This window comes from Onychostoma macrolepis, chromosome 18 (assembly GCF_012432095.1).
Source record: "Onychostoma macrolepis isolate SWU-2019 chromosome 18, ASM1243209v1, whole genome shotgun sequence".
NCBI classification, from domain to species: domain Eukaryota; kingdom Metazoa; phylum Chordata; class Actinopteri; order Cypriniformes; family Cyprinidae; genus Onychostoma; species Onychostoma macrolepis.
The window spans coordinates 22583850-22594989 of NC_081172.1; the positions used below are offsets into that span (position 1 = coordinate 22583850).

Sequence of the window (11140 nt, forward strand, 5' to 3'; positions counted from 1 at the left end):
TAATTTCCATGACAGAGTTCAAGATAAATCCTTCAATCTTACTGGAGCTGCCTGTTTCAAATGATTATTAAACAGCAAGCAAACTATGCAAAAGCGGCAGTCCTTCGGTGCACTCAGTGTCCAAATTCACTCACTCGTTTCATTCACTCGTTCAAGTGAACTGTATGAGTGGACTAATGTAGGGAATAGTGAATGAGGGTATAGGGGGCGATTTCGGATACAGCCTGTCTCATCCTTGCTTGTCTGTTGTGGTGTGCTGCGTGAGTGGGTGTGTCCGAGCTCGTGATTACGGGCTGATCAGTCCCAGCTGTGGCTCATTACTGGGGCTATTTAAGATCAGCTAACGCTCCTCTCTTTGTCAGATCCTCAGAGTTTCTCAGTGTTCCAGTCCTGCATAGGGGTGTAACGATATGCCCTGGTCATGATACGGTACACGATACGATACGTACCACGATATTTTGAACAAAATTTGAAAAATGAAACTGAAATTCAAATAACAGATTTATTTCAAAAACATTAACAAAATTCAATAACTTTCTTTGTTGTGCATACAAGATCACATTTCAAGGTTTAATAACAACCTTCTGTATTCAAATTAACAACTGAATAGGTCTGTCTGTCAGTCACTGAAAAAATTGTTACATTTAACATGAACTTAAGAAGCGTTTTTGCTAGGTGGTGGCTGTTCTTGCTCAACTCTCTGTGTTGTCTCTCTCTTCACTGCTGCATCAGTGGGATCTCCATCACTGGCACCTTCCCTCCCTCTTTTCTGCTTGCTCCACAGTGACAGCCTTAAAAAAATATTAAAACAAACTATTAAGAACTGGGGAGGTATAGTATAGTTGCAGTTACACACTTACAAGCATGCACACACACACACCACAAAATACACAAACATGCAAATGCATATACATAGATTCTCAAATAATTAGTAATGCAGACACGACAGACATACCTGCTGTAACTGGTTTGATTTGTCCATCAACCGCTGGAAAACCTCTTTGCGTTGTTCAGGGACTAGGTGGGGCAACGATCGAAATCTGGGGTCCAGTGCAGTAATCTCTAGCAGATAATCCTGTACTTCTGTGTATCTGCCTGAGAGGTTTTGCAGGATGGCTGCTTTCATGTTAGCTATAGTTGTGGAGTCTTTCTCGTCCAGTGTCATGCTCTGCTCGATCATCGATTTCAAGGGCACAATGAGTGACAGGGTGGTGCTCTTTTCATCAGACAAGACAGTGGTGGCTTTTTTTAGAGGTTTAAGGTTTACTATTTCTTCTGCATCAGTGATGTCATTGCTATCCAGAGTATCAAGTTGATGGGTATTTTTGCGCATCTCTCTGCTCAAAAGAGCTGCCGTTATAGCCGCTTGTTGCTCGAGATAGCGTTCCAGCATATCCATGGAGCTGTTCCATCAGGTTACCACATCCATGATAAGCTTATGTGATGCGATCTCAAGCATCTTTTGCTTTTCCGTGAGCACAGCTGTTGCTGTGGCACTGCGGTGAAAGAAAGCCATGACTTTTCTCACGCGACCAAGCAAGCGACTGACTCGAGAAACATTTAAACCTGCTTGCGACGGAAGATTCAATGTGTGCGCGAGACACTTAATATGCGGTGACAACCCGGCTTCTCTCACTGCCACCTCCATGTTGTGTGCATTGTCTAACAACAGCAGTAGTATGAGGTGCCCTTTCAAGCTCCCTCTCTTGTATAGCCGCTTTTAAAACTTCGGCTATGTTAGTTCCAGTGTGTGACTCAAAAAGCGGGCAAGTCTGAAGCACGAAACCTTTCATTTCCCACTCCGTGGTAATAACATGCGCCGTGACTGTAATATAGCTCTGACAAGCCCGCGAAGTCCACCCGTCAGTTGTTATTGCCACATTCTCTGCTTTTTTCAGACCGTCGACCACCTTTGCTTTAACTTCGCAGTACAGGGCTGGAACTACCTCTTGACTGAAGTGCGGGCGTGACGGAATATGGTACCTGGGCTCCAGTACCCTAACCAATTCGCGAAATCCAACATTGTCGACCACCAAAAATGGTCTCATGTCTTTTGCAATAAAAACTCAGATGCACCTGGTTATTTCTTGAGCTTTCGCACTTGACTGAGACCATGTTGCAGCAAAACTGCGTTGTATAGATGTTTGGCCTTCTTTCACTCTTTTTGTCGCAGGAGTTTGCAGAAGTTTGTTGTTGTTGTGATTCTGTTTTAAATGGCACATCATATTCGAAGTGTTTGACGTTGTGTATGGCATCCTTGTTTTACAGGGTTTACAAACAGTTTGTGTTTTGTTTGTGATGATTTTTTTTTTTTACCGTCGTCCTGTCGCGTGACCGGAAAACCAAAATGCTGCCAGACGTCGGACTTATAAGACGACGGGGCATCTTCAATTTCAATTTCAGTTTCAGCCGAACTCATTTTGCCCTACTAATGTTCAGTTCAAGCGATTTCTGCAACTGCGATGAAAGTACACGCGACGCTGTTGCAGAGTAGGTCACATCGGCAGCTCAACCAATAGGATTAGACTGTCGTCATATCGTGAAAGTATCGCCACCAGTTGGGCTGATCAAACTGCATAACCCAGTGAGCTGTTCTCGTATCACTGTCGGGATGATCAGGCAAGTCTGAGGTCGAATCAACTGAATGAGACTGAGATGGTAAAGCGGTTCCATCGTCTTTGTACAGAAAGTTAACAGGGAGCAAGAGATTCCTGTGCACAGTCTTTTCTCTACCTGTTTCTTTGTCTCTTATCCGATAGACATTAATGGGTGATCTCATCGACATAACTTCATAGAGGTTGGACTCCCACTTGTCTGCAATTTTCTGTTTGCCACGCTCACCACGATTCGCCAGAAGGACTCTGTCACCAACAGTCAAAGATGATCCCTTTACTTTCCGATTGTAGATCCTTGCATGCCGAGCTTGCCCAGTAGAACTGTGCTTCTGTGCAATGTTTGCAGCTTCACCAAGGTCACTTTTAAGCCTGGATACGAAATCTGAATACTTCACAACAGTCTCATCCCTGAGGGAATCGCCTAGGGAATCTGTAAACACAGAAGAGACCGTTCCATAAATGATGAGCAACTTGCTTCACGGACTGGTTCTTACAGGGGAAAGTGTAGGCTAATTTGGTGAAGTGGTTTGTTGCTACTAGAAAAAGTGTCCTGAAGTGACCTTGATGACCAGCAGCATCATGCAGACCATGAAGCACTTGTCGTTTTGGAGCATTTGGGACAATGAATTGATACAACTTTTTGTTCATGTGACAGTCTCTTTTGACTTTGAAAAGCATGCCATCTTTGATGGTAAGTTTATTCCAGTGCTTAAGAAGCTTTAGTGCAGTTCGAGACTCACTTGCACGTTCACGCTTGTCAGGACGTCTGTGTCTCTGAACATAGAGTGCTCTACTCACAGCGGTATCCTGTTCTTGTGCGGCTGAAAGTGTGCTTACATTGAGTGCAGTAGTCTGGTCCATATCAGGGATGTGTGGCATGGTTTCCACGCCCATCATTTGTCCTACACCACCAGAACAATGTGCGTCCAATACTGCAGCTACATTCTGTGAACTCAAAGCACCTGCCGTCATCTGACCTTGTCCGCTAACTCCAGTCTCATCAGAAGGATCATCAACAGGACTTAGTACTTTACAGTTAGTAATAAGTCGGAAAGAATCTTGAACAACTTGATCTACAACTCCATTATCCTGATTGAGCAAAGAATGGTAAGGTTCCGTTACAAGTCGATGGCTGACACTAGACTAGACAAAAGGTTACCTGCTCAACGCGTCAGTACGGGTACGTATTTCATATCAAAGCTGAGGGAGGCTAATTTAGCAACCCAGCATTGCTCACAGGCATCGAGTCTTGGCCAGTATGTAGGTGAGGGGATTATTGTCCGTCCAAGCTGTAAAATGACGGCCCTTCAACCAATAATGGAACTTGTCACATATTGCCCACTTAAGTGCGAGGAATTCTAGCCTGTGAGCTGGGTAATTTATCTGAGAACCAGACAGTGTCTTGCTAGCAAATGCCACTGGTCTGGCCATCGTGCTGCCCTCAGGGATTTGAGACAGAACAGCTCCCAAACCATCAAACAAGGCATCTACAGCTAGTATGAAGTCACAGTTAAAGTCAGGGTGTACTAGCGTTATGATTATGAGAAGATTCTCCTTTAAAGTGTCAAACGCTTTCTGGCATTTGTCATTCCAGTCTGTTGGTGAGCGTTTAACACACACAGCCTTTGAGTTGAGTTTCCTCCTCCTGCCTCTAGAGCCCGTAGTGTCAGTCTTTGAGATCAGATTGAATAACGGTTTGGCTTTAACAGAGCATCTCTCTATAAAATTCTGTTAGTACAAAACCATACCCAAGTATAATCTGGTTTTCTTGTGACATGGAGTGACGCCATCAGAGTCCATCAAGTCCGCTGCTTGAACATCCGTTACGTTTTTGCGTAACGGCACATTATAGAAGCCTGAAGTAAGGTCCATAGTCGAGAAGAAAGCATTTCCCCCAAGAGCAGCTAAGGCGTCGGCCTGTTGTGGCAGAGGATGGCATCTTTTACAGTTCTGGCGTTCAACCACCGAAAACTGTACAGATGCTCAGATCACCATTCTTTTTCCACACCAGCACAAGAGGGGACGCGTACTCACTGTTTGATTTTCTGATAATGCTGTTCTCTTCCATTTCATCCAGCACTACTCTCAGCTTCTCATAATGGCTTGGAAGTACACGACAGTAGGGTAGACGAAAGGGTTTGTCATCCACTAGGCGGATCCGATGTACAAAATCTTTGGCTTCGCCACAGTCCATCTTATTCCTTGAGAATATAGACTCATATTTCTTGACAAGATGGAGTAATTTCATTTTCCATGTTGAAGACACTTCGCATGCTGTCAGATCCAAGTCTCTCAATCCCAAGTCATGCAAGATCTGCATTAAGTCATCCTCAGATTCCTGGGAACCATCCTCATGTTGAAAGTATTGAACTTGAGACTTAATATAGTCACTCTCTGGGAAATCTTCAACAGCGCTGCATGGAGAAACATCCGTAATCTTTGCATTTCCTCTTAAGGTCAACACACTGTTCGTAGGGTTTATAACTTTTACATGTATCCAGCCATCACCCCATAAAGGTGTAATGACTCTACCAACCGTGATCTGCTTAGGGCCACATTTGGACTGGGTGGGCTCCACCAGCACCGTACTACCCACAGACATCGTAGTGTTGACAGGGAGCTTCCCCCATACAAGGTGTTCACTCTGGGGTTGAAGTGTCACACAGTGCTTGAGTTTAACAGTACCAACTTTCTCAGGTGCGTGGTCGCCTCTCCATCTCTGTGTGTTTTGTCCATTACCGCTCGGTAGTGAGATTAATTTCCAGTAGTCATCTGTACTTTTCAGGAGAGTCAGCAGGCATTTGATGGCATTGCTGCCCAAGATCATCTCATCAGTCTGGCCTGGAACGATCAGCACAGGTATTATTGTTTTACATCCATAGACACAGACAGGCAGATCATACATTGCTGTTGGTGTGACTCGATGACCACCACATCCAATAATTACAACATCATCGGCAGAACATTTTCTCAACGTTAAAGTGCTTGCCAGCAAACTAGCTTCAGCTGTCTCGCTGAGAGTGCAGGCCATTGAGCCACTGTTGAGTAATGCAGTGAAAGACTGACCATTTTCCACAGACACAATAGTGTAAAATAATGAACCAGCTCTGGGGACTCTTTGTATTCCTTGAAAGACAGCGGTATTATCAGGCGAAACACTCGGTTTATACTGTTCATATGCAGACTCGTAATCTTCTGTGTCAAAGATGGGAGGATTGTCAACATGGTCTGTACTAGGGATGCACCGATACTGGTATCGGTATCTGGCCCGATACTGAGCTCCTGTACTCGTACTTGTACTCGTTAAAATGCCCCGATACCAAGCGCCGATACCTCACAGCATGTGATAAGTGTCATATTCAGACAAAGAAACAGGATAACATGCAGCAGAATGGAGTTATTAGAGATTAAGGATGTCTACTAAGCAGATGTATGCAATGAATAATGCTAAACATTCAGTATTAATGCCTTTTATAGCTGATGTGCGCGAGCTGAAAAGCAAAGCACTGAGTGGATTGAGCGGGCGCCGGCGCAGATGCGCGAGCTTGTCGAGTGAATATACTTTTCTCACAGACATCACTGGAACGTTTGTAGTTCGGTCAGATATGTAAAAAACAAGTAAGCAAAACAATGCACAAGTTACTTAACGGTAGGGAGGGAGGGACAGACTTCTGTGATCTTTATTGATGTTCGCTCACATAGCATGCATCACTTGGATTAAAACTGAGTCGTAAATATAAGACCATTTATAGGGGCATTCACTATAAAATAAATAATTTATTTTCAACCTTAAGCATACACAACTTTCTGGCGAAAGTGAAACTAGCAGCCTGTGTGAAATGCGCTAGGCTGTACTGTCCCTCTCATTCTGCACCAGTACAAATACGTGCGTGCGTTGTGCATGTTTTGCGTGCTTCATGAGTGTTTCTGCATTAGAAAGAAAAGCAAAGAAAAACGCGACTTCTATTTCTGAAAATATCACAGTTAGGAGATTCTCTGCTAATTGTTGGCCAATTGAACTCATCTGCCCTAACATATCAGGCTATCATTGTTAGGTGTTGATGTGCAGGCTACTCTGTGATTGACATCTGACTGCATGTCTGCTGCATCATACTCTCTTAGAGGACAAACCCTTCTTGCATTGCCAGGCCTACTATCACTATCGTCAGCACTGGGCCTGTTCACTGAAAAGGGAATTGGAAAACCTAAAACTCCTCTGCCTCTGCCTACTGGACCAGGAATAAATTGGTCAGGTAAATATCTATTACCGTTACTCATTATGGGCAATGAAATATGTTACAATACATGCAGGCATTAACTCAATATCAAAGAGCAGAGTGAGAAAAGTCCAAGAGAGTGAAAAACGATAAAGTGAGTTCCTTGATCCGAAAGGCTGTGGACTGATTATGAACTGTTCAACTGATGATGGATGCTTTCATTCCTTAAGCGGCAACACGGTGATCTCTCTCAGCTTGCTTGAAGACGCGACCCATGGCAACACAGCGGCATCACAACTTCACGGCACCAATGTGACAGTCTTGCCTGGGTGGTCTGCTTTCTGCACGATGGAGACAGCGCGTGTCAATAGGGTTTCACTGATTCAGTACAAGAATTTACATAAAACACAAGACAAGACAACACACAAATTGATTACAATCAGGTCTCGTAATTTAAACACATAACTCAATATTGAGCAACACACTCGACGCCAAACACAACTTAACAGAGTCCCAACATATTCATTGAAAGATACAGTCACAATAAAGCAAATATTTGTGTGCTTTGGACACTTATAAATGGTAATTCTCAGGCCGCGAAGACATGTAACTTACCCACAGCAATGCTTCGTTAACTCTGCTGTGGACGGTCCCTACTCCACGCACTAAATTACATTGCGCACCACATAGATGGTGCTGTCCCCATTTATGCAATAATTTAACATACTTTTCCACTCCGTTACACATGCGTCAAACATATCTGGAGCGGTCAAGTAGGGCATATATATCTATGGTAGAAACCTATATGCTGATAATTCCCAAAACTCCCGGTTTACATGCAAACCAACAGCAGAAGTTTTAACATTAAGTGACATGACATCTGATGCACAGATGCCATTGGCGCATGCCACTATGCTCAGTGACACTTCCGGTTTTCACTGGCATGTTTCAGTTGACAGTGGCTGCATCCAAAAACAGAAAAAATGCTGCCTTCGGAGGCAGCATTCCAAGGCAGGAAGGCAGCAAGGCACGTCGGAATCCAAATTCTGCTTTACTTCCTGTCTCCGGAGGTACCTTCATCTGATCAAATTTTGAAGGCAGCATAGATGTATACTTCGCTGCCTTTGATATCCCACAATCCTGTGCATTCCATGACAGTTGAACTATAAAAAAAATAAAGATGACGTCTGAAAGTTGCGTTTGGTGGTCAGTTTGTGTGTAAATGTATATTTCTGACTAACGTTTTGCACTTTTGATGTTATTTCTAGCGAGAAATCAGTATTATAGTAATTAAATATTTGGTTAGTTATCACCAAAACTCGTTCTATTTTGTCCATATAGCCTATATATATAGGCTATATACAGGTGCTGGTCATATAATTAGAATATCATCAAAAAGTTGATTTATTTCACTAATTCCATTCAAAAAGTGAAACTTGTATATTATATTCATTCATTACACACAGACTGATATATTTCAAATGTTTATTTCTTTTAATTTTGATGATTAAAATCAGTATCTCAAAATATTAGAATATTACTTAAGACCAATACAAAGAAAGGATTTTTAGAAATCTTGGCCAACTGAAAAGTATGAAAATGAAGTATGAGCATGTACAGCACTCAATACTTAGTTGGGGCTCCTTTTGCCTGAATTACTGCAGCAATGCGGCGTGGCATGGAGTCGATCAGTCTGTGGCACTGCTCAGGTGTTATGAGAGCCCAAGTTGCTCTGATAGTGGCTTTCAGCTCATCTGCATTGTTGGGTCTGGTGTCTCTCATCTTCCTCTTGACAATACCCCATAGATTCTCTATGGGGTTCAGGTCAGGCGTGTTTGCTGGCCAATCAAGCACAGTAACACTATGGTCATTGAACCAGCTTTTGGTACCTTTGGCAGTGTGGGCAGGTGCCAAGTCCTGCTGGAAAATGAAATCAGCATCTCCATAAAGCTTGTCAACAGAAGGAAGCATGAAGTGCTCTAAAATTTCCTGGTAGATGGCTGCGTTGACTGTGGACTTCAGAAAACACAGTGGACCAACACCAGCAGATGACATGGCAGCCCAAATCATCACAGACTGTAGAGACTTCACACTGGACTTCAAGCAACATGGATTCTGTGCCTCTCCACTCTTCCTTCAGGCTCTGGGACCTTGATTTCCAAATGAAATGTACAATTTACTTTCATCTGAAAAGAGGACTTTGGACCACTGAGCAACAGTCCAGTTCTTTTTCTCCACAGCCCAGGTAAGATGCTTCTGACGTTGTCTCTGCTTCAGAAGTGGCTTGGTAGCCCTTTTCCTGAAGACGTCTGAGCGTGGTGACTCTTGATGCACTGACTCCAGCTTCAGTTCTCTCCTTGTGAAGCTCTCCTAAGTGTCTGAATCGGCTTTGCTTGACTGTATTCTCAAGCTTGCGGTCATACCTGTTGCTTGTGCACCTTTTCCTACCCAAATTCTTCCTTCCAGTCAACTTTGCATTTAATATGCTTTGATACAGCACTCTGTTAACAGCCACACCTTTCAGTAATGACCTTCTGTGACTTACCCTCTTTGTGGAGGGTGTCAATGTTCGTCTTCTGGATCATTGCCAAGTCAGCAGTCTTCCCCATTATTGTGGTTTCAAAGAACAAGAGATACCCAGAATTTATACTGTAGGGATGGTCATTTATTCAAACTCAAATGTAAATATTCTAATATTTCGAGATACTGATTTTTGACTTTCATGAGCCGTAAGCTCTAATCATCAAAATTAAAAGAAATAAACATTTGAAATATATCAGTCTGTGTGTAATGAATGAATATAATATACAAGTTTCACTTTTTGAATGGAATTAGTGAAATAAATAAACTTTTTGATGATATTCTAATTATATGACCAGCACCTGTATACACTGAACAAAATTATAAATGCAACACTTTTGTTTTTGCCCCCATTTTTCATGAGCTGAACTCAAAGATCTAAGACTTTTTCTATGTACACAAAAGGCCTATTTCTCTCAAATATTGTTCACAAATCTGTCTAAATCTGTGTTAGTGAGCACTTTTCCTTTGCCGAGATACTCCATCCACCTCACAGGTGTGGCATATCAAGATGCTTGATTAGACAGCATGATTATTGCACAGGTGTTCCTTAGGCTGGCCACAATAAAAGGCCACTATAAAATGTGCAGTTTTACTGTACTGAGGGGGTCCGAAAACCAGTCAGTATCTGGTGTGACCACCATTTGCCTCACGCAATGCAGCACATCTCCTTCGCATAGAATTGAGCAGGTTGTTGATTGTGGCCTGTGGAATGTTGGTCCACTCCTCTTCAATGGCTTTGCGAAGTTGCTGGATATTGGCAGGAACCGGAACACGTTGCCCTATACGCTGATCCAGAGCATCCCAAACATGCTCAATGGGTGACATGTCCGGTGATTGTACTGGCCATGCAAGAACTGGGATGATTTCAGCTTCCAGGAATTGTGTACAGATCCTTGCAACATGGGGCCATGCATTATCATGCTGCAACATGAGGTGATGGTCGTGGATGAATGGCACAACAATGGGCCTCAGGATCTCGTCACAGTATCTCTGTGCATTCAAAATGCCATCAATAAAATGCACCTGTGTTCGTTGTCCATAACATACGCCTGCCCATATCATAACCCCACCGCCACCATGGGCCACTCGATCCACAACGTTAACATCAGCAAACCGCTCACCTACACGACGCCATACACACTGTCTGCCATCTGCCCTGTACAGCGAAAACCAGGATTCATCCGTGAAGAGAACACCTCTCCAAAGTGCCAGACGCCATCGAATGTGAGCATTTGCCCACTCAAGTCTGTTACGACGACGAACTGCAGTCAGGTCGAGACCCCGATGAGGACGACGAGCATGCAGATGAGCTTCCCTGAGACGGTTTCTGACAGTTTGTGCAGAAATTCTTTGGTTATGCAAACCGATTGATGCAGCAGCTGTCCGGGTGGCTGGTCTCAGACGATCTCGGAGGTGAAGATGCTGGATGTTGAGGTCCTGGGCTGGTATGGTTACACGTGGTCTGCGGTTGTGAGGCCGGTTGGATGTACTGCCAAATTATCTGAAACGCCTTTGGAGATGGCTTATGGTAGAGAAATGAACATTCAATTCACGGACATCAGCTCTGGTGGACATTCATGCAGTCAGCATGCCAATTGCATGCTCCCTCAAAACTTGCGACATCTGTGGCATTGTACTGTGTGATAAAACTGCACATTTTAGAGTGGCCTTTTATTGTGGCCAGCCTAAGGCACACCTGTGCAATAATCATGCTGTCTAATCAGC

At 43.6% G+C, this 11140-nt stretch overlaps 1 protein-coding gene across 1 annotated transcript; it reads right to left on the reverse strand.

Moving 5' to 3' along the window:
- Window positions 1-259: 259 nt before the first annotated feature.
- Window positions 260-8172, reverse strand: LOC131523940 (uncharacterized). Its single transcript, XM_058750601.1, has 2 exons — window positions 956-8172; window positions 260-791 (listed from the first exon to the last, which is right to left on the reverse strand). Exon 1 carries the CDS (start codon window positions 5644-5646, stop codon window positions 4573-4575), a length of 1074 nt encoding a protein of 357 aa, XP_058606584.1. The 5' UTR covers window positions 5647-8172; the 3' UTR covers window positions 260-791; window positions 956-4572.
- Between the last annotated feature and the right edge of the window lie 2968 nt (window positions 8173-11140).